Source organism: Eschrichtius robustus, chromosome 20, assembly GCF_028021215.1.
Source record: "Eschrichtius robustus isolate mEscRob2 chromosome 20, mEscRob2.pri, whole genome shotgun sequence".
Classification (NCBI taxonomy): Eukaryota; Metazoa; Chordata; class Mammalia; order Artiodactyla; family Eschrichtiidae; genus Eschrichtius; species Eschrichtius robustus.
Window position 1 is genome coordinate 14,318,410 of NC_090843.1, and position 24,595 is coordinate 14,343,004.

The 24,595-nt window shown below is 35.5% G+C and overlaps 1 protein-coding gene across 2 annotated transcripts in view; it reads left to right on the forward strand.

Moving 5' to 3' along the window:
* Nucleotides 1-24,595, forward strand: part of SMURF2 (SMAD specific E3 ubiquitin protein ligase 2) — a 124,402-nt gene that overhangs the window by 70,638 nt on the left and 29,169 nt on the right. For both annotated transcript variants that reach the window (XM_068529716.1, XM_068529717.1), the window contains exons 2-8: nt 2,022-2,060; nt 7,911-8,019; nt 14,186-14,319; nt 16,923-16,988; nt 18,505-18,589; nt 21,366-21,449; nt 23,525-23,727. In XM_068529716.1, the coding sequence (XP_068385817.1) occupies nt 2,022-2,060; nt 7,911-8,019; nt 14,186-14,319; nt 16,923-16,988; nt 18,505-18,589; nt 21,366-21,449; nt 23,525-23,727 (720 nt within the window). The remainder of the gene's footprint in view (nt 1-2,021; nt 2,061-7,910; nt 8,020-14,185; nt 14,320-16,922; nt 16,989-18,504; nt 18,590-21,365; nt 21,450-23,524; nt 23,728-24,595) is intronic.

Here is a 24,595-nt window from a genome sequence, read left to right on the forward strand (position 1 = left end):
CAAATACCCCTCAGGGGTCAAGTGTGATAAAGAATGAAAAGTATCCATTGGATGGATTTATTAATTAGGTCCCCAGAGCTTTGGAGAAGCAGTATAGGGGCAATGGTGAGAGTAGAAGCCAAATTGCAGTGGATTGAGGCATTAGTGGATATAAAGAAGTGAAGTCACAAAGTGTAGACAGTGTTTTAAAGTAGTTTCATTATGAAGGAAAAGAGGTAGGATGGTGGCTGGAGTGGGGAGGCATGGGCAAGACTTGAGCATGTTTAAATACTGACGAGGCAATCGGTAGAGGAAGTGGAGGGACAAGTTCTTGAGAAAGTGGTGGGTTGGGTATGAGATCCGGAGTACAGGCAGAAGGATGGTGTTAGGAGAGTAGACATTGTAAGTGGAAGGAAGAAAAAAAGAATGAGTGTTGAAACAGTACGTCTGTAGGTTTAGTGACAAGAAGTTGGAGGACTTCCCATATATTTTCTGTTTCTTTTAAGTAGGGTGTGCATTTATTTTACATCTTGAATCTTAGGATGGTGGTTAAATATTATGAATGCCTCGTCAATACTGGAGATTATAATTTGGATTTATGTATGTGTTGTTTATGTATTGATCATGAGTATTCTGTTCAGTTTATATGATGATAATAAAAGTTTAGAGAGGAGTTCTTCTTCTTTTTTTTTAAAAAAACGTTTAATCAGATCCAATTCCAGGTTCTATATGACAACAGCACCCACCCTCTTGGTTTTCTCTCTTTCTTTTTTTTTTTTGGCCACACCGTGCAGCATGCGGGATCTTAGTTCCCCAACCAGGGATTGAACCTGTGTCCCCTGCAGTGGAAGCACAAAGTCTTAACTACTGGACCACCAGGGAAGTCCCTAGGGAGGAGTTCTTCTAAATCAAGTTTCTGATTTGGTACTCCGAGTTATGGCCTTAGCTTTCATGATTGAGTTTTTATGTTTTTAAACTATGACAGGGCCTAAGAGACTCTGACTAGTAAATTAGTATCTTGTGCTTACTTAATAATTTTATTCATTTACTGATGGCATCTGTGCTCAAAATTATTTTTATTTGAACTTTTAAAGTGATTAATTATATTTAGACTTGTTCCCAAGGTTTATGTTAAATGAATTTTTATACACTAAACTTCCAATAAGTGTAACTAATTGAACAGACCATTTAAACTGTGAGTAGAAGTGGGTAGAAGTTAACCCAACATTACTTTCATAGATATTTTATAAATTAAAATATGAATATATGGAAATTGGTGGTTTCCCTTCACTTGTAACAAGTTTGGATTAAAGAAGTTAATGACTGTATAAACAGTGATTTTTAAATTGACATGCAATTCACATACTGTAAAATTCATCCCTCTAAAGCATGCAATTCAATGGTTTTAATATATTCACAAGGTTGTGTAGCCATCACTGTGTAAGTGATAATTTAATGCAAGGTAATCCAGAGAATGTGGATTTGGGATAGCTATCTCAATATATTAACTTAATTTTTGAAGGTATAGTAGGTCTCTCTTGTCCTTGAGCCGATGTTTCTGTGGAGTTTAGATGGAGAATAACAGAACGTCATTTTTAAAAATAATGTCACCAGTATCAATTAAGCTTTGTTTTCTTATGATCCTCTTCAGTATAAAATTATTTTACCCTTTAAAAAAAAATATATATATATATATAACCCTCAATTTACATATTTCCTCCTTAGAACTATGTTTTTCCCTTGCCACCAAGCTACTCTGAGACTAGATCTTGATGGAAGACAGGAAGTGGTTCTTTATTAGAATACCAGATTTATAAACTTTCTTGCCCTCAGCTGTTACTGGTGATCATTGCTGAAGTTGCCACCACTGGTTCAGCTGTCTTTTGCTACTCTTTAATCAAAGATTGTGATCATATTTCATACCTTGCTATAGTTAGTGTTTAATTATTATTCACTGGTATTTTCAATGTTTCAAAATGAAACTTTGACAATGCAGCCTCACCATTTTAATTCTTCCCATGTATTTTTTGTTTCCTTTACAGTACTCTGTGCAAAAAACTTGGTGAAAAAGGATTTTTTCCGTAAGTAAATTAACTTTAAATCTTGTATGTTGTGTGTAGCTTCTTTGGAAAGCATTTTCAGAATTGTCTGGTTTAGGGATTTCTCTATTCAGAAATATACTCAGTGTTGTTTTATGAATTCTTTGATTCAGAGGCTTTTGACATCACATGTTTTAAAGAGGATTTTGTGCTCCTTAGCCCCTTTCCCTTTATCCACTGCCCCCCCCCATATTTGTGTGAAACGTGTGTAGGTGTGTATATGCAGATGAATGTAATGTATGTTGAAGGTGTGCATACTACTAGATTTCTAGAAAAGGTTTGAGATTATTTCGTAAATACTTTTTCCCCTAACATTTTATAGGAAATCTTACCCATGCATTCAGGAGTCATTGGAAGGCAGAGAAGTTATTTAGCCTGCTTGGAATTTCCAGAGCACAGGAAAGAAATCTCTGCCACATTTGATCGTAGAACCTCTTATGTCTCAGACTCCAAAACAGACATTTAGTTCCCATCTTTGCAGTCTCTTTGCCAATCTGTTGTGAAAATTTTTGTGGCTTTATTTAGGATTAAGTTTTGTGAGGGAAGATTGGGAAGTGTGTGTGTGTGTTTACCCTATAATATTATACTTCACATTCACTTTAAATTATTTTGTAAAAATGATATAATTTTTGGACTTCCCTGGTGGCTTAGTGGTTAAGAATCCGCCTGCCAATGTGGGGGTCACGGGTTTGATCCCTGGCCTGGGAAGATCCCACATGCAGTGGAGCAACTAAGTGCATGTGCCACAACTACTGAGCCTGTGCTCTAGAGCCCCTGCGAGCCACAACTACTGAGCCGGCGTGCCACAACTACTGAAGCCCATGCGCCTAGAGTCTGTGCTCCGCAACAAGAGAAGCCACCGCAATGAGAAGCTGGTGCACCACAACAAAGAGTAGACCCTGCTCGCCGCAACTAGAGAAAGCCCGCGTGCAACAACGAAGACCCAACGCAGCCATAAATAAATAAATAAATAAATTTAAAAAAGATATGATTTTCAGTAAAAAAAAAAAAAAAAAGAGTCCAAGCCAGCAAAATTTTTTTTGAATTTTTGAATTTTATTTATTTTTTTATACAGCAGGTTCTTATTAGTTATCTATTTTATACATACTAGTGTATATATGTCAATCCCAATCTCCTAGTTCATCACACCACCACCACCCCGCCCCACCAGTTTCCCCCCTTGATGTCCATACATTTTAAGCCAGCAAAATTTGATAAATAAAAATGTTTGAAGTTAGATATAGAGAAGTTCATTAGATTTTTAAATTCAGGTCCTATCAGCCAGCAAAAACTGGCTATGTATGCTGTCTAATTTAATATATGACTTAGTTAATTTTCAAGTGTTTGATTAAAAGAAGTGATAAGCTCTTGATATATTTTTAAATCATACTTAATTCATTCCATTTGAAATTTTATTACTTCCAGTCTTCCTAGAGTAGAACCTAAATTAAAATTTATAAAATAGCATAGACTATGTAATTGAAAAATTATGCTTATATGGGAAAGCAATTAAATAGGATAATCTGGGACATAATTAAGCAGTTTCCAGTTTATGTACCATGTGCCTTCTACCCTATAGCATGTCGCAGGAGGAGAGGCCAGTGACCTCTCTCCTTGCTGCCACCAATTAATGTTATCTTCACAGGCTGCTGCTGAACTACCCACCTCATCTCTGTTGCTAATAACCTAATAACCGATGTGTACTCCTTTACCCTCCTTAAGGTTGATCCAAGGTAGGGTTTATCCTAGTGGGACTGCAAAGTGGCCAATGGGATTGGATAGGCAGGTGACAAGGAGAAGAGGGAGGGAAGTGAGTAGTGCACACTCTTAGAGCTTCTTCTATACCCCCCAGGACAACTGGTCTGGTTTTAAAGACAAACTCTTCAGTTTTGTCTCCTAGCCTTCCTTCCCAAATTCTTTTCCTTCCCCTGGAGTCCCAAGACATACCTTCTCCAATAAAATATCAGATATCCTTGTCTCAGTTTTCCTAGGAAATCTAGAGGAATCTTACTCTAATTCTCTGTAAGCCCCTGAGAGCCGATTATTATCAATTATATGATCTTTATCTGTCCTTAAGTTGTATGTGAAAAAAAGAAGGAAAGAAGGAAATCTTCCCCTTTTTTATTGTTGTAAGCAGTAAAAACTGATACAAATTCTTGAGTTGTGAGCTTGCTTCAGGGATAAGAAAACTAGGGGAAACTGTGTGATTATCTTTAAAACCCAGAATGGAAAAAACACTTGATGACCCTGGAAAGGAAAACAGGAAAGCCAGTCCTGAGGCCTTCAGAAGGGACTCAGCCAAGGATGGAACATCCCGCAGGTTCACAGTGGCGGAGGTCCTCCTGCTGTGATAGATTTATATATTTTTTTGATCTGTTTATAAGTTGAGGGTTGCCCACATTAATTTTAAAGAAAGAGTTAAATAATAGTTCCTAAATCTCTTAATTAAATTTGAGTGAGAGTGTGCGTTTATTGATCAGAATGCAGTTATTGATACTGTAATATAGTTGTTTTTGCTTGTAAATCAGTTTAAATTGTGTTGAATGGGAAATGTAAATTTTAATATGAAGCATGACTATAGGCTGACTATATATATATGTGTATATATAAATATATTTAACTCTAGAAAAAAATGCAGTGCCATGTGTTGTCTTTTGGAATTTGTATAATTTGAGATAATACTATTTATTCCAGGGTATCTACCTTTGCTGAGAAAAGTTTTGCTAACTCATTTTTTGGAACTATTTTCAAACTTACTGGCTTTTAAAAATAAAAATACAGTACATCCCCCTTCCCCCAAAATTTTGGCAGGAAGAATTTCAGACACATAGGACATATAAGGAATTTTACAGTGAATACCCATCATCTAGATTCTGCCATTAACTTTATTACATATCTATCCATTTATCCGTTATCTGTGTTTTTAAAAGAATGTTTTTATTGGTATCAAATTCTTTCTGTCTTTTATGCCACGTTTAAGTAAAAGCTTTGTGTGTAAGGTACTTTGTTAAGGTTTGTGTAGGGGCCAGATTGAAGTCAGTGAGCTGCAACATGGTTGGTTGAATATATTTTTTCTTCCCCAATCAAAAATAAAGCTTTATTTTCTCTGGTAAGTAGCTCTTTAAGTTGAAATTTTTGTTTCATTATTTGCAGCTCATTAAGTGCGTTAGCGTAGTGAGGAAGTTCCTGAGCTTTAGCTATTTTATATGACTCAGAAATGATGGGGAGAATTGAGAAATTTTTAAAAATACAGAAAATACTTTAGCTACTTCATATTTACCGCTAGAGGTCTCACTAACTTCTGAAAACGATATTTTTGACTACACTGGAAGAACTTGGCTCTCAAGTTAAATTCTTGTAGAATAATATAATCAGGTAAGTTGAAACCTAGGTATTTATTTTGTTAGGGAATAGAGCTTGTATTTTGTATTATTTAACGGAAGGGAAACATAGGAGGATGGGACTTAGACTTTCATACTTAAATAAGGATCTGGAAGCCACACCTAGTGACTTCTGTGTGGAAAATGTTGTTTTTCTGAGTCCTAATTCTTTAACTAGTTAAGCACCATCTAAAGGGAAAGCTAGAAATGTGATTTTTGTTTGTTTTTGCTTGCAGACATACATTTATCTGTTTATTTGTTTAGATGGTAGAATCAAAAGAACAAGATAAAACGGATTCCTCCCAGGAAAAAAATACTTAATGTTATTGAAGGTAGAGGGGAAAGTATTCTTCCATTAGACACATCTACAAATGGTTAGGTATTATTGAAATACTAATATGAATAGTGCTAAACTTAATTAAACAATATAGTTAAATAGATTGCTACCCTAACTTGCCAGGTTTTTTCTTGAATACTTAATACTCTTAAATATTAGTCTTTTCTTACTTATTTGAAGTTGACAGATCATGGAATCATAGAATTGGAAAACTGGCTAGGTGATTTCTGTCTGGCCTTAAATCTTGGCAGATTAGTATCTTGACTTAAAAAAAATTAGCATAGATATATCAAGGTACAAAATTTCTGCAATTATCAACACTTACCAACATTTCGTTTTAGTGTCTTCAGCTGTCCCTAGGAAATTTACAGTATCTCAGTATGTCTCACATCTAAACTGTTGTTGTGGTCTCTAACATTTTATTTAGTTCCACCTTCGTCCCCTGACTTTTAAAATTCTACTCATCCTACTGTTCTTCATCCTACTGTATGAAGCTTACAACAGCTTCTCTGTACCTTTAATCTTTCCTTCTCTGAATACCACTAGTAGACAAATATGACAGTGTATTTACAGCCATGCTCAAGAATCTAAAGTGGCTCCCTGTTCTCTACGTCAGTCATTCCAAACCTTTATTTTCTGACTTTTAAGCCTCTCTTACTGGATCCGTCTTATCTCTCCAACAGTATTTACTTTTACACCTTAGCACAAATGCTTTGATTAAACCCCTCAGAGTCCTTCAGATATTGTTATACCCTCCTTGGAACGCCTCCTGTTTGTCCTTTAAAGCCCAGATGAGTCCCATCCCCTCAAAAAGGGGCGGGGTGGGGGGGGAGAAAGCCTTTTTCTATTGTTCACACTCAACTTGTTCTGCTTTTCTGAGCTCTTGTACTCACTGTTGAACTACATAGTAAATGAGAGGTGTGATACAGCATAGTGGTTAAGTGCATGAAATCAAGAACCAGACTGTGTGTGCATGGGTTTAGAATCTAAACTTTAGACCCTGCCTCTGCCACTTACTACTGGGTGACCTCAGGCTAGTTAATTAACCCCTTTGTGCCTCAGTTTCCTCATCACTAAAATAGAATAGTAGTATTTACCCCATGGGGTAATTTTGAAGATTAAGAGATTTAACATATGTAAAGCGTTTAGAATAACGCCTGACATAGTATTATAAGTGCTTTCTTGGGCTTCCCTGGTGGCGCAGTGGTTGAGAATCTGCCTGCCAATGCAGGGCACACGGGTTCGAGCCCTGGTCTGGGAAGATCCCACATGCCACGGAGCAACTGGGCCCGTGAGCCACAATTACTGAGCCTGCGCGTCTGGAGCCTGTGCTCCGCAACAAGAGAGGCCGCGATGGTGAGAGGCCCGCGCACCGCGATGAAGAGTGGTCCCCACTTGCCGCAACTAGAGAGAAAGCCCTCGCACAGAAACAAAGACTCAACACAGTCATAAATAAATAAATAAATAAAAGAACGTGAAAAAAAAAAAAATAAGTGCTTTCTTTATAATCAGTACGGTCAAAAACTTGTTTATTCTCAGGAGTTTTTTTTGGTTTTTTGTTTTTAATGTATGGTGTTTTAATTTTCCCAATTAGATAGTACGGTCTTTTAAGGCAGGGTATTAAATTTTTTGTTTCAGTTTCTCATCACTCATGATAGTTAATCATTAAAACTTTTTGGCTAATTTGATATCTCTGTAGCCTGTGTTACTGTGTGAAAACTTTAATACGCTCTTTCTTTAAATGAGCTACTAAGGGAGACCGTGGGAAAGCTCTAAGAGAGCCAGGGATGTTTTAAGCATTCACCTTTCTGGGGTTAAAGGGCTGGGAAAGATCTATGATAACTTGTACATTATAAAGTAATCTCTAGACTTTGGTAGTTTAAGCTGAGCATGTTTTGAGATAGCAAGAAAAAATGTAGTTTTTGATATTTAATGTAGAATTAACTTTAATCTTAGTTTTAAAATGGACCACTTTTCATTTATAGCTTATCATTAAACTTTTTATGAAGGATGGAATAATCTTTTGTTTTGTAGCAAATATTAATCTTTATATAATTAATCTCCATGTCAAAATATTCTTTAATTAAAAAAGAACCCTCCCTTTTTTTCCCACAGGGCTTCCTGATCCATTTGCTAAGGTGGTGGTTGATGGATCTGGGCAGTGCCATTCTACAGATACTGTGAAGAATACACTTGATCCAAAATGGAATCAGCATTATGACCTGTAGGTTTAAACGATTTATTTGAAATGAAACATGGAATCACTGTAATTTAATATAGTCTTTGAAAAGAATCACTGAATATGATCTGAGTTTGATCTGTGGTGTAATTTGGTCCTCACAGAGGGATGCAAAACCTAGTGTGAAAGTACTTTGGCTTATTGATAGCTGGTTTTGGAAGGTGAGCTATGCTTAATAAGCCCATGAAGAACAAAATGGATACACAGTATAGAGCAACCCCCCCCCCCCACCTTTTTTTCAATCAAATAAAGGTATTAATTCACTTTAGGTCAGTTATAAGTATAAATCAGAAATCATAATTGGAGTACACTCATAGGCATTCTTTTTGTTTCTTATATGGATGGTTTCTTCTAAATTTTATTTTAATCATAGTAGCATATGTACTGTTTTTAAAAAAGCAGATGATACTGTAGGTCTTTTAATGGGAAAATGCAGTTCACTGTCCCATTTTTATTCCTGATTCCAATTCTCAGGGTAACTGTTTTCAATAACTTTGGCTGTTTGTTCTAGAATTTTCTTCTGCTTCTAGATATCATGCTTATTTATAGCATTTAATATAAATATATATTTATTTCATGTTAAGTATTATTTTTACATTTTCTACCATAGAAAATGATTTAGCTTTTATAGCTGATACCTCTCATCCCATTCCTACAACATCCACACGACCCTTTCCTTCTCCCAGTCCTCCTGTATAGTTATTTGAACCTTTTCGGTTACATCATTGTTCTGTGTGTATGCTATTATGATCATGTAAATATTCATAACTGAGTCACGTGGTGTGCAGTGATTACATTTTCTTTCTTGACAACTTCTGTTTTTATGAAGTTAATAACTGTCTAACTTTGCCATTTGTTTAGTTTTCCATCTCATTAAGAAATTCACAAACTCTCTTACAGTACTGAACGTCTCCTCTGCTTATTTATGTTCACCACATGAGATAGTCTATTGGCTTTGTTTTCTTCTTGGAGATAGCCCTCCTAGAGCTTCTATCCTTTACTTGTCTGGACTGGTAGTTCTCTAAGACCTTCTGCACAGTTGTCCTGGAACTTGCCTTTATCATTATGTTGGGAATTTCCTTTCTCTCTTCTAAGTCCAATGACTTCCTATTTTTCTGTTTACTTCCCTGTTTTGGTGAAGTATGTCTTCCATTGTTATCTTGAGGAAGAGTATAAAGATGGGGAAAATTTCTTTGAGATTTTGTCTGAAGATATATTTTGTCTTCTTACTTGGTTGATAGTTTGTCTGAGTATAGACTTCTACGTGAGACATCACTTTCCCTTCAAATTTTGAATACATTACTCCACTGTCTTCTAGGTCTAGATCAGCACTGCTGAATAGAAATACAATGTGAGCCACAAATGGGAGCTTATCTGTAATTTTAAATTTTCTAGTAGCCACATTAAAAAAAGTAAAAAGAAACAGATGAAATTAAACTTAATTATATGTTTTATTTATCTAAAATATCTTCATTTCAACACGATATCAAAATAAAATAATCGAGTTGTCTTGTTTTTTTGTTTATTTTATACAAAGTCTTTGAGGGACTTCCCTGGAGGTCCAGTGGTTAAGGCTCCGCGCTTCCACTTCAGGGGCACGGGTTCAATCCCTTGTCGGGGAACTATCTCGCATGCTGCGTGGTGTGGCCTTTAAAAACAAAAACAAAAAACAACGAAGTCTTTGAAATCAGGAGTTTGTTTTGCATTAACAGAGTGCCTCAATTTGGGCTAGCTATATTTCAGGTACTCAGTAGCCACATGTGCCTTGTGGCTACCATTTTGGACAGCGCAAGTTTAGAGTATTGCTGATTGGCATCCTGATTTTGATCCTTCGTGATTGTTGTTTTCCACTGGAAGATTTCAGGGTATGCTGTTTATGCCTGATGTTAAATTTTTTAACTATGGACTAGGTATATCTGAAATATAGTACTAGATACTTACTGTGACTTTAATCTGGATACTTAAACTCCTTAGTTATGAGAAACTTTTCTATTTATTTAATCATCTATAGATGATTTCCTCTTCTCCATTGTATTTCTTTCTCTCTTTTTCTTTTTCGAGAACTCCTGTTATTTGGATGTTATCCCTCCTGAATTGATCATCATTTAGTTGTCCTGTCTTTTTTCTCTCATATTTTATCTTAGTTTAAAAAAAAAAAGTTATAATAAAAAATTTTTGTTCTAGTAAAAAATTAAAAACTACCATGAAATATTTGGGCTGTTTTCCCAACTTTGTTTTCCAGCATTCCTATTTATTGTAATTTCTGCTCTCAAATTTTAAATTTCCAATATCATTTTGCTTTCTGACTGTTCCTTTTTCATAACTTACTCTTATTCCTAGACGCAATATCTTCTCTGATGAGAGGAGTAGTATAATTGTAGTTTTTTTCTGTTGTATTGCCTCTCTTTTCTCAGCTTTCCTTTTTTTTCTGTTAGTTTGGTTTGGATTTCTGTCTTTTTATATTTAAGGGGAGGCACTTAAATGTTGATTGGAAACTCTCTACCCATGGGTAGAGCTGATCAGCTTCGTAGGGTAATCAGGAGTAACTGTGACATTTTCTGCACAGAATTCTCCCTCTCCTTCCTGGGGGCTGTATTCTTGGATGCTTGTGTTCATGGATCTGAACAGCATAGGGATGCTAGGAGGTCTCTCCATTCACTAGATTAACCTCTTCTTAATACCCTGTTTTTATTACAGAATTTCACCTCCTCCCTCAGCTGTGCCTAGTGTCCCTGAGTGCTGCCAGGTTTTGAGGATGAATTAGGTTGGGGAAAGGATTCAGGAGGTCTTTCCATTCCTTTTATTTATTTTATTTTTTTATTTTTTAAATTGAGGTGTAGTTGATTTACACTTTCCATTCCTTTTAAATACTTTGACTTATCATTCTGTTTCAGCCTCATTATCACCATTGGAGTATATTGGGCTTACAGTTTGGGAATATTTCGGGGCTTGGTGGCAGCAATAATCTTGTTTCAGGGAGTCTTGCTCCTTGCAGGCTTAGGTTTCAGTTTTCTACAGGTTGCTAATTCAGTTATCATATGCTCTCTAAACTTCTCCCATTTTGTGAACATCTCCCAGGTTATAAACATGTTAAATGTCCTGATATCCTGACTTTCCAAGTTTTTAGCCTTTTAAGCTTCACAGTCATTCTATTTCATGCTTCATCAACATCAGCTTTTCTTCCAAATGTTCCACTTGTCTTTACCTACTATCTATGTAGCTAAGCTTTTGAGTTCTTAATCAGATTCTTTCTTTTCTTTTCTTTTTTTGGCCGTGCTGCGCAGCTTGCGGGATGTTAGTTCCCTTACCAGGGATCGAACCCATGCCCCCTGCAGTGATAGCACAGAGTCCTAACCACTGGACCACCAGGGAATTCCCTTGATCAGATTCTTTAAAGCCATTTCTTTTAGCTTCAATCAGATCTAAATTCAGCCAGGGACCCAGCTACAACAGTGAACAAGGCATAGTCCTCCAAGCTTACAGCCACGTGGTATATAAAGACAAGAAATGGGAAAGTATAAACAGTGTGTTGAGAATATGTATAGGGTGCTGTGGAAATACATAGAACTTCTTGACACAGATTTAGGAGCTGGGGAGAGCTTCCTAGAAAAAGTGGCATTTAGGCTTAGACCTTAAATACGAGTTAACTTGAGGACGGAGAAGGTGAGAAGGCTCTAAGCAAAAGCTGTCTGTGTGAAGACCCAGAGGTGAAAGACAATGTGATTCTGAAAACAGTTCAGAGAGGCAGCATTGGTAAGTTCACATGTAAGGTAAGGGGAGTGTGGTAAAAGACAAGCAGTGAGAGGCAAGCAGGAGCCAGCTCATGAAGGTCCTTGAAAGCCTATTAATAAGTTTGAATACTCTCTTAAAAGCAATAGGGAGCAATGAAAGTGTTTTAAGTGGGGAAATGCTATTATCAGATTTATATCCAAGAGTGGACACTTTGGCTGTAATGTGAAGAATGGCTTAGAGGGAGCCAAGAATGGCAAAGAAACTAGTTCCAAGATTATGAAGGAAGCCGTCAAATAGAAAATAACTTTATGTTAGAAAAGTGATAATGTGAATGGAGAGATAAAGACATTGTAAGTATTTTTAATATGGCCTTCAAACTTAAAAAAATTTTTTTCCTTGGGGAAAAAAAGTGAAATTGTACTAAACCCTGTGCTTTTCTGGTTTTGGCTCACAGGCTGTGGTTTTCCTGTGGACCCCCTCCTTAGAGTCCTTGCTTTTCTAGCTTTGCTGCTGCTACAGTCTTTCTCAACACAGCAGCTAGAATGATCCTGTCAAAACGTATATCAAATCTGGTTACTCTCCTGTTCCACATCCCCCATTGGCTTCCTGTCTTACTTAGAGTAAAAGCCAGAGTTCATACTATGGCTGACAAGGCCCTTTATGATTTGTCCCTTGTGTTGGTTAGATATAATAGACTGATATAATAGACAACCCCACATTTTCAGTGGTTTAATACAGTAGAAGTATATTTTGTATATAAGGTCCATTTGGCAGGGAAGCAAGACACTGTCACACAGTCATTCAAGGATACAGGCTGACAGAAGCTCCCTTGTCTTCAGTGTATGTTCCCAAGGTCTCTCTGGGCTTTGACATCCAGCCTCCCAAAAGGACGCTTAAGCCAGTGGTGGGTGGGCTGCTCTAAGGCCTCAGGGAACCAATATTTTAGCATACCTGTATATCAGGCTTATCAGTTGAGAAACTGATTTAGTGTTTTGTTTTTTTTTTTTAAATGTTTGGTTTGGGGCAATTTAGCTGGTTAATACTTGATTCTGATTCTAGAATTTTTACATATCATGCAGGTGCATACTTGCCAAGTTAAGTCTGTTTAGGTCTATTTGAAAATTGATACATGCATACTGAATGTTATTTTAGTCCAGATTTTTTCATTTGCAAGCAACAGAAATGAAATTCAAATTGGCTTAATTTTTGAAAAGTATTAGCTTGTATAATTAAACATATACACACTACTATATATAAAATAATCAACAAGGACCTACTGTGTAGCATAGGGAACTCTACTCAATATTCTGTAATAATCTATATGGGAAAAGAATCTGAAAAAGAATAGATATATGTATATGTATAACTGAATCACTTTGCTGTACACCTGAAACTAACACAACATTGTAAATCAACTACAATATAAAATAAAAATTAAATTAAAAAAAAAGTATTAGCTTGCATAATTAAAAGTCTAGAAGGGTAGGCATGCTTTAACACAGCTGGCTGGATCCAGGGCCTCAAGTGTGCCTTTCATGTTACTCATTTAAAAGTTTTAGTCCTAACTTAAGTGGTCTAGGCTTTTTTATATACCAGGTGAATTTTTCTGATATTACTGCTTTATTGAATGACACTTTAAGGTCAAGGTTGCTGGACCAAAAATTTGACCTCTTAGAGTCATTGAAATTTAGGGTTCTACTGATATAATTATGTTATTTTATTATATTTTCGCATGGGATGACACCATGTTAACAATTGGCTGTGGTAGAGCTTCTCCATACTTACAGGTATATGCACAGACAAGTATAGTAACGCTTTTCCCTGCTCTGCTTGTCTGCAGGCAGTGAAGTGAAATCTGCAAGAGTCCTGCTCGCTCAAGGCCTGCATACAGGAGAGAAGCAGGGGAAAAGCGTTACAATCAGCTTTTGTTCTACAGCATTTTAAAACATAACAGGTATGTCAGATTTTTGGTCTGTCAGCCTTGACAATGCCTCTTGAAAATGAACTGAGTATTCGCTGAGGTACTAGGTCATGTCATTGAAGTGTATTTAAAATGTGACTGTGATAAAAGTTTTTCTAAGATTTTTGTTTTTGGAAAGAAATAATCATAAACTTCCATAGGGTTATTTGACACTAGCTACTAAAATAGTTTTTTTTTTTTTTACTAACAAAAATTGTTACTCAGCCTGAGAGTGGCAGGTGTGATAAAGAATATATTAAAAATTCTTTTTAGATTTTACTTTAGAATTAAAAAAAAAATTTAAATTCAGTCCTGTGGATAGACTGAATTCAAACATATTTTGCATTATCTAGCCATACTCAAACATTTGTGACTTTAGACTACAAAAACAAAAGAAAAATTTTATACTAACTACTCATGATTGCCAAGTTACTCATGCAGTCATTTTGTTTTATGTAGGTATATTGGAAAGTCTGATTCAGTTACGATCAGTGTATGGAATCACAAGAAGATCCATAAAAAACAAGGTGCTGGATTTCTTGGTTGTGTTCGTCTTCTTTCCAATGCCATCAACCGCCTCAAAGACACTGGTTGTGAGTAGATACTAGTGCTTTTAAAAATTTAAATATACATATTTAAATATATATACGTATGTGTATTTTTTGATGGGGGAGGCAGGTGTCCAAAAACTTAATTTCCTGTGTGTGTTTGAAACATTGGTAAAAATTCCTGGTCTAAATTTACTTTGTTGACTTTTTAAAAAGAATGAAACATTTTAAATATGTGAAACCTAGAAATGAATCAGAGCTGATACTTAGTATCCAGTGAATTTATAAGTGCTAAGAAATGACGGATATCCAGAAGAATAAAAAGAGGGAATTCCCTGGCGGTCCAGTGGTTTAGGAGTCTGTGGTCTCACTGCCTCGGGTGCGGGTTCAATTCCTGGTCAGGGAACTAAGATTCTACAAGCCATGCAGTGTGACACGGCCAAAAAAAAAAAAAGTAAAAAGGTGTCAAAGTATTAAATGTCTTTTTTATTTCTTAGCACTCATCTCTGGTTTAGGTGGATTTGTGAGATAAAGGGAGTTTTATTTAGGTCATTGGAGTGTTTAATATAACAGTTAAAGGGGAATTATTAGTGAATAAAAATGACATATAAAACTGCTCTGAAAAATTAAAAGTTATAAAGGTAAGACATTATTTTGAGTGTAAGACAGCTGTATTAACTGCTTAACTGTAGCTTAATTTTTCACCAAACTGGTCATTTACAGGATTAGACCAAGATCAAGACATTAGAAGCATTTCTATATTGGATTGACAAGTTGACTTGTTAGTGTATGTGTAATTCATGTAACCAGATGACAGAGCATCTTTTTGGGGGTATTTCCATTGGGACATAGATGGAAATATCTTTTTCAACAGAAAATTTTTTTCTTTTTCTACAGAATTCTTTTTTATATAATATAAAAAATATTGCTAGCTGTTGTCATGGGATTGTAGTCCAGATGCCTATTCTAAGCAAAAATTCACATAGACTCCAGCTACGTAAATTAATAAATAAAAATAGTTTGAATTTAGCTTTGAATGTTAGATATATAATATTAAGAGATGATCCCTTTTAATGTAGTATGATACCACAACCCAGTTATAAAAATATTACTGTTAAAAATTAAAAAGGAGAAAATTGAGCTAAAAGTTCTGAGGGGAATTTAAAGGCACCTGAGAATTTCTTATATTTCTGGGTTGACAGGGTGACCAACAGGAGGTAGAAGATGTTGGGATTGGAAAAGGTCTAGCATATAAAAAACGAACCATTTTTGGGACTTCCCCAGTGGTGTAGTGGTTAAGACTCTGCCTTCCAATGCAGGGGGCATGGGTTTAATCCCTGGTCGGGGAACTAAGATCCCACATGCTGTACAGTGCAGCCAAAAAAACCCAAAAAACAAACAAACAAAATGAACCATGTTATTCTAACCCAATGCAGCAGGCAAACTGAAGACTTATAGGTCACATGTATGACCTTATTTCTGGTTCAATTTAGCCAACATTTATTGAACCTTTAAAGTGTCAGGTACTGTTTGAAACCCCAGTGATAGAAAGGTGAAAAACGGCGTGACTCCTGTCCTCTGAGAAGCAAGGGCAAAGGCCTGCTGGCAGAGGGAGCAGGACACGTTAGAAGGACTGAACAGAAGCGGCATTGCTCTGCACAAGTCCACTGTATAGCTGTCTTATTAGTGTCCATTTATTTTGCAAAGGGAAAAGTAAGCCAGGTGGGGCACAGATTTTCTTTCTGCTGCTTGTGAATGTTTCATTGCAGTAATTTATATGATCTTTTTGATGTGTAGTAATATTTAATTTATTAAGCACCTGATGTAGTTCCATTCTATCAGGTTGGAGTGGAGAATATAAAAACTTAAGATATGGTCTCCTCCTTTTATCAATTCGTGATTTACTTAAGTAGACAGATGGCATACAGCTATAAAGAGAATTCAGTTATAAGTGCTGTAATCAAAGTAAAACCAACATGCAGTGGGTGACATTGTTCCTTACTGTAACTAGCCAGGCCAGTGTTATATCTGTTTTATAGATGAGGCATGAGAGAAGAAGTGAGCTGCTTCTAAATGAGTTAGTACCAGAACTCAAACCCTTATGTTAGTTTATACTTGGCTTCTTATTAATACTTACTTTGTGTGTGTGGGAGTTATGTGAAATGGTTAGATAAAAAATAACAATGACAACAACTAACATTTATTGGACACTTATGTGCCGGGTACTGTGCTAAGAGTTTTACATAACCATCTGATTTAATCCTTAATAGGAGGTAAGTACTACAATTATACACGAGAAAATCAAGACTTGGGGATAAATTGCTTAAGAACAAAACTATTAAGTGGCAAGCGAAAACTTAGACTGAAGTGTTCTGAAATCTTTGGAGAGAAAATACTGCATGTTGGCACCAGTGTCTTATGGTTTTTGAAATCTGAATTTGTCAAAACTTTTGTCGAGACATTTATACTAATATTATGTACGCAGTTAGAGAATTTTAAACATTTGTCTCATCATTAAAACTTGATTAATTCTTTAAATGATTGGTCTGATTTCCAGTGGATTGTAGAAATTTACTATCACTCTGTAGATGTGAGAATCTCTGATACCAACTTATTTTTTGCCTTTTGCTGTTGTTGATTTGAAATAGATCAGAGGCTGGATCTATGCAAACTTGGGCCAAATGACAATGATACAGTTAGAGGACAGATAGTAGGTAAGTGTGGAATTGAAAGTTATGTGAATTTTGGCTTTATTTAAGCTGACCTAAACTCTAAATACCTTTAAAATCAAAGTACAGTAACTGTAGCTTCATTGTATTGGCATGAATTAAATGAGTCATGTAAAATTATTCGAATAGTGGATGCAGAATCTAGGACAACTTAATTTTTTAAAAAAGCAAAAAAATACAAATAATGTAAAAAATAGGCTCCTAATGTGAAGAACTATTGATCCTTTAGGAGGGAATTCTTTAAAAGCATACAAATACAGTAGAACACTGAGATAGACTTTATAGATGATACTAAGGTTTTCTGAAAGTAATTCTCAAACTGGTTTTTGAGTAAGAAAAACCAGTTTAATGCTTTGCAGTTTTAATCTTTACTAATTGAAAAAAATAGAATGGTAGTATAGCACTAATTGGAGAAAGGGAAAAATTGTTACCTTACTCATAAGGCATTTAGTGGGCTAGTGGGGTTATCTTGAATTGGCCCCTTTATATAAAATTTCCTGAGACTTATCTTAAGAATTGATAGATTGAGACTTGATGAAGATACCTAGAATGGTAGGGCACTGAGGTGGGCTCCTTTGAAGCTTCTTAAAGAAGTAACAGGCAATTGGAATCTTACCATTGCATTATAGAGCAGAATTTAGAATAACATGATTGCATTATATGAACCTATCAAGAGAGGTTTTAGTTACAGAAAGGACTTGAAGGACTTAATTTTACAAGGCAGTGAATTAGGTTCATAGAGAGTTGCCAAAGTAGCATCATAACAAAAGCCCTATTCTGGTTATTGCAGGGAAATATCTACACTACAGCGTTATTCATAATTCCTGTCATTCTTAGATTGAGAGGGAAGTTAAAAACTCAAAAATGTGGAATACACAAATATACCTTTCATGTGTTAACGCCTCTTTTTAAGTGCACTAGTGGCCTTGCGTTGCCCCATTAGGATGGGAAAAAAGGAGTTAGACTCGCCTCCATGAACATGACAAAGTGTAGAAAACCTTAAAGAGAAAAATCTCATGGACAAAGAAATTGCAGGGGCTTCCCTGGTGGCGCAGTGGTTAAGAATCCGCCTGACAGTGCGGGGGACACGGGTTCGAGCCCTGGTCCGGGAAGATTGCACATGCTGTAGAGCAGCTGTGCCCGTGTGCCACAGCTACTGAGCCTGCGCTCTAGAGCCCGCGAGCCACAACTACTGAAGCCTGTGCGCCTAGAGCCTGTGCTGCGCAACAAGAGAAGCCGCCGCAGTGAGAAGCCCACTCACTGCAATGAAGAGTAGCCACTGCTCGCTGCAACTAGAGAAAGCCCGCGTGCAGCAACGAAGACCCAACACAGCCCAAAAAAATAAATTAAAAAAAAAATTGCAGAATTTAGTAGAAACTAAAGAGTTCATTCTTAAGTCTTAAAATGAGCTAAGCCAGGTGTCTTTCAAAGAGAAATATTTTAAATTGCAGTAATTCTTTCTAGTTCTGTGACTCTTAGTAATGTTTTTGTTGTTTAATAGTAAGTCTTCAGTCCAGAGACCGAATAGGCACAGGAGGACAAGTTGTGGACTGCAGTCGTTTGTTTGATAATGATTTACCAGATGGGTAAGCAAAAATCATTAGATAATATCCCTAAAATAATGAGAAATAAGTTGGTGTTTATATTTAAGTTTAGAAATTTGCTGATCAATTCCAAAATCTAGGTTTTCCTTGTACTTAGAAAATTAGTGAGGGATCTTATCACAACAAATTCGTAAAATAAGCCATGAATTAGATATGTTACATTTGTTTTTTAAGAGTTTTGACTAGGAGACAAATCAAATTTCTTGACAAATTTAAATCTCTTGTAAATATTATATATTCAAAAGGAAAACTTTTTTGATTGATTAAATTATTCAAAACAAGGCATGTAGGTGCTGAATCTGAAGCATTGCTCTATTTAGAGGGATGGGATACAGAATTTGTGTAATAGTAATTACAATAACATAGTAACATTTATTGAGCCTGCAAGTGTCAAATAGTGTTATAAGCACTTTATATCATTTATCATTACATATATATCATTACATGATATACATTAGATCATTTAATTCTCATAATGTGATTGTGGAATTAGACCATTTGGGTTCCAATCCTTACTCTTCTGTTTACTAGCTTTATGAGTTTAATCAATTTATTTGACTTTTGTAAGCTTTGGTTTATGTTTATTTATCAAAGAGGATAATGATAATAGTATGTACGCCATCAATACTTGTGAGGATTAAATGAAGTCATTCATGTAAAGCACGTAGCACAATGTCTTGCATAGAGTAAGTGCTTAATAAATAATTAGCTATTATTATTACTACTGTTACTACTATTATTACCCTCATGCGTTTTACAGACTTACGAAACTGAGACTCAGAGAGGTTAAGTATTTTGCCAAAGGCCACATAGAAATGGCAGAACTGGAACACAGATTTAAGCCTTGATTCCAAAGCTTATGCTTTTTATCATTGCTCTCTATCTTTGTTTTATACTAGTTCTGAAACCTTACCGATTTTATTTTTAATTTTCAAAGTATTTTTAATTAACTTCAATGAGGTATAGTTTACATACAATAAACTATATCCATTTTAAGGGTATAATTGGTTGAGTTTTAAGTTATTTTTGACATGAAATTTCAAATCCAAGCTATGGTATATTTGCTCATTTTGTGTAAGCTGTTAAAAATTGCTATAATTTAAGTCTGTTTATAGATCATTTTAGCTTCTTGATATATCTGTTAATTTTTATGGATTTGAGGTGGATTATGGTACTTTTGAAGGGGAAGTTTAGGATGAAATAACTAGTCAGTATTGAGAGATTACAGCAGTTGTACGGCTTATTCTAAATTTGTTCTACATTATTGTACTATAATTGTAATCACAGGGGAAAAAACCTGTTTAGCATCTTTTTATTTTCCATTGTTTAAGGCCTCCAAACCTCTGCCAGTGGTTTGGTGGAATATTAACATAACTATAGTCACTCGCCTAATTTTTTTGTTATATGAATTAATAAGATATTGAGGAAGAAGTGGCATTATTGCTTTTTAAAAAATTAGTTTGAGAAATAGCCCATGTTGGTGAGGTTGTGGAGAAAAAGGAGCGCTTGTACAGTGTAGGTGGGAATATAATCAGTACAGCCACTGTGGAAAATGGTAGGGAGGTTCTTCAGAAAGTTAAAAACGGAATTACCATATGATCCAGCTATCCCACTTCTGGGTATGTATCCTAAGAAAATGAAAACATGAATTCAAAGAGGTATATGCACCCCTTTGTTCATTGCAGGATTGTTTACAATAGATAAGATATGGAAGATAGATAAGATATGGAAGCAGCCTAAGGGTCCATTAATAGATGAATGGATAAAGAAGATGTATTACACACACACACATACACACACACACACACACACACACACTGGAATATTGGTCAGCCATAAAAAAAAGAATGAGATCTTGTCACTTGCAACAACATGGATGGATCTAGAGAGTATAATGCTAAATGAAATAAGTCAAACAGATACCATATGATTTCACTTATATGTGGAATCTAAAAAACAAAGCAAACAAACAAACAAAACAGAAACAGACTCATAGATACAAAGAACAAACTCTGTATTGGTTTGCCAGAGGGGAGGGAGAGGAGGGGAAATTGATGAAATAGGTGAAGGGGATTAAGAGGTACAAACTTTCAGTCATAAAATAAGTAAGTCACGGGGCTGTGATGTACAGCATAGGGAATATAGTCCATATTGTAATAACTTTGTATGGTGACAGATGGTTACTAGACTTATCTTGGTGATCATTTTGTAGTGTATAGATGTCAAACTACTATGTTGTATACCTGAAACTAATATAATATTGTATGTCAACTATACTTAAAAAAAATTCATAACTTTTAGTAGAAAATGTGTAAGAGAAAATAAAAATATGAAGATTAAAAAAATTAGTTTGGATAGGCTAAATGCTTTAAGAAGCTTTTATATACTTTTCTAGTTAAATTTAATTTTTTAAAATTATGTATAATTTTTATTTTTAGTATGGCCTTTTTTCCCCCCACTAAATTCTGGAGAAATTAGTATAATTTAATTGAGCATTGTTGACATCATTGAAAAATTCTCAGTTTGGCTGATGGAAAATATTAGTCACACCTCAGTATAAATATTTCAAAAGCTTCAGAATTCTAGAAGACATATTGTACAGTTCTAAAATAAGTTGAAACAATTCCTATATTCTGCGTATTGCTTTTTCAATTTGTCATTCCTGATTCATAACAGCAAATGTCTTCCTGGCTTGTTCCAAAAACATTCCATGTCCGGCTTCCTATTACTGCTTTATCTCTCAATATTTTTATTTAAGCTGGGAAGAAAGGCGAACTGCCTCTGGAAGAATCCAGTACCTAAACCACATAACAAGAACTACGCAATGGGAACGCCCAACACGGTAAGAACATACAAGTATCTTCCCAAGGTCTATGCTGTTTGCCCTCCTGAAGTCCCCTATCTGTTTATCTGTCAGCTTTACCAGATTTCCTTTCTTGGTTTAAACTGCTCTAGATCAGTAGATCTTATAGCAAATGCCATTATTATTTTTAATAAAGATTGCTTAGCAGGTCATCCTGTTATTGTAGCTCCATGGCCTGTGATGGTGTTCAATAAATATTTATTAGATGAGTTAAATGAATACATTGAGAAGTCATCTTATTTCTAGGACTCTTAAAAAATTTTTTGAGTCCATTATTGAACGGCTGTAACAAAGTATATATACAGGATCTCCATTTATTCAATAATGTTGGGGGATGATTATATTGTGTCCAGTAAGGTCTTTGACCAAGATAAGAACCAGATGCTCTGAGACAATATGGAGGGGCACCTGACTTAGAGTTGGGGGCAAGATGGTAGAACTTGCAAAGGAAAACTCTGAAGGAGGAGAGTCTCTGAACTAAATCCTGAAGAATATGAGGATTTAGCCAGGTAAGGGGAAGGTGATAAAAAGTGTTCAGGGTAGTGGTAACAGCTATCATTCAGTTCACCAAATTGTTATATGCCAGGCACTGTGCTCAGCATTTGGGCTATAACCATGAATAAGGCAGAAAGGCCTTCCTGGAGCTTAATGTGTAAAGACATGGGGATGCAAGATAAGTTTTGAAAGCTTCAAGGAAAGCTCTTAAAGTAACTGAAAATGAATAGGATAAGTGGCTGGATTTCCTTTTTTTTCAGAATAAGAAAAAAGTTTATTTGCCACCTCTACTCAGTGTTTGTTTTGCTCCTTCTACTTTTTTTTTCTTTTCCCTGAGCAGGACTGGTACCAGACATAGAACATCAAATGCTTCTCATTAGCTATACTTTTATTTATTGGGGATTAATTGCTTAACTCATTGAACCGCAAAGTTTTCTCTATTATACTATGATTCTCAGATGAAAGCTTATCTTATGTTGCCATTTTAAAAAGTGCTTATTTGAGAGTTGATTTCTAGTATTAAACTGCCAAGGATTATATGGAAGTCAAAGAACCTATTTTTATCATATCTGAGTGTAAATAAATGTGTACTTGTGTCAGTGCTTTAGTGAAGTCTTATTTCCTTCTCATTTAACTGATAAAATTGACTTTAATTTCCACATGTGTAAAGTCAATTGTGTTGTAAATGTTAGTTTAAAAATTAACTCTTGATTATCCTCTTAGTTTGGATGACCTACAAGAGACTGGAAGCTCTTTGAAGAGACAGACTATCTTTCCTTTATTCACTCAATATTTATTGAACTACTACTCTTAAATATATGCTAAGCACTACTCTAGGTGCAGGGAATATATATAGTGGGGAAAAAACTAGGCAGACTTTCTTCTCTCAATAAATATTCTAGTGGGGGAAGACAGACGAAAACAAGGATGCAAATGAGAAAAATATCAGAAGTAACTGCCATGCTGAGGAAGTAAGGTGAGGTACTGTCAAATGCCTGGGTGACTACTTTAGATCTGAAGGTCAGGAACGACCTCTTAGAGGCAACATTTAAGCTTAAGCTAAGATTTGAATGACAAAAAGGAGTCTGGCCTAGGGAAAATAGGAGAAAAAATCACTCTAGGTAGAAGGAAGGGCTGCTCTCCAGCACTAAAGGTAGAATGACCATGGCAAGCTTAAGGAGGAGGAAGAATGTCAGTGTGGCAGAGGCAGAGTGGGAGAATGGTGGGGACGCAGGTCTGAGGTCGCCTGTGGCTAAGCCAACTAAGGCTTTGTGAGCTCATACTCACATCTATAAATATATGCGGATTTCATATGAAATGTAATTAAAATCAATATAAAGTGATTTGAATATGTAATTGATAATTTGCTTATCACCTGGGTTTCTTTGGTGCTTTGAGGCTTTGGGTTTGCTTTTATTGAGAGTTCTTGAGTCATTATATTTGTATTAATCATTCCATTTTCTTAAAAGTGATTGTTACTGCTGTACATACATTGTCTATAAAATTCTGCTTTTGGTATCTGAGTTGAGTAACTTTTTTTCCTTGTTACTTTTTGATAGACCAGCATCTGAATATTCTAGTCCTGGCAGACCTCTTAGCTGTTTTGTTGATGAGAACACTCCAATTAGTGGAACAAACGGTGCAACATCTGGACAGTCTTCAGATCCCAGACTGGCAGAGAGGAGAGTCAGGTCACAACGACATAGAAATTACATGAGCAGGACACATTTACATACTCCTCCAGACCTACCAGAAGGCTATGGTATGACAACTAGCAGAGGAAAAATAAAGTGTGTTTTACTGATTTCAGCTTGCTAAGAAGCCAGAAAATCAACTTTTAAAGAAGTTATTAATCTGGGTTTAGGAATTCTGCATGAAAATCAAAGTAAATGTAAAACTCCCCAACTTTGAAAAGTCTTTGAAGTGGTAGAAGACTAACAACACTTTGACTTTGGGCTAGTCATTTAACCTTAACCTTTTTGCCCAGTTACAATGAAATGAGATGAATGATACCTCTCCTTTTCACAAAGGTATTGTGAGAGGCATATGAAACAATGTGAGACTGCTTTGTAAACAGGCACTGTAAAAAGTGAGATGGTGTTTTTCTTGATAATGGCAATCTGAAGTCAGACTTGTAATTTTCTAGACGTGCATATTTAGAAATAATTTAAAAAGCATATTTCTGATGGTATTTATATATTGTATTTGTATTGTCTATAATTTTGTGTTATCTGAGTGATTGGGTTATTGTAAATGATTTAGTCACTTCTGTGTTTGTGTAAAAGTACTATAATCTTATATATTTCCTAAATTTTAGAATTCCATGTGAAAGATGACATGAATCTTCTCATAGTTGAATACAGAACTTCCTAAATTAATTGCAACTTGTGAACTCTTGTAGTATGACCTCAGCTGTTCTCTCCTCTCTTGCTAAAAGCTTAACCAAGTTACTTAACATCCTTGCCCTTTCCACAGCCTCTAGATAAACAGTTCTGTGCTGATGATGACACCTAGTGACCAACATAGGGAATTGCCTGATCTAACTTGTATTTTATTTTTAGTCCAGAATGTTTTTTGAACTTACACAAATGCATCATTCTTACTTTATTTTTTAAGTATTTTAACTATTT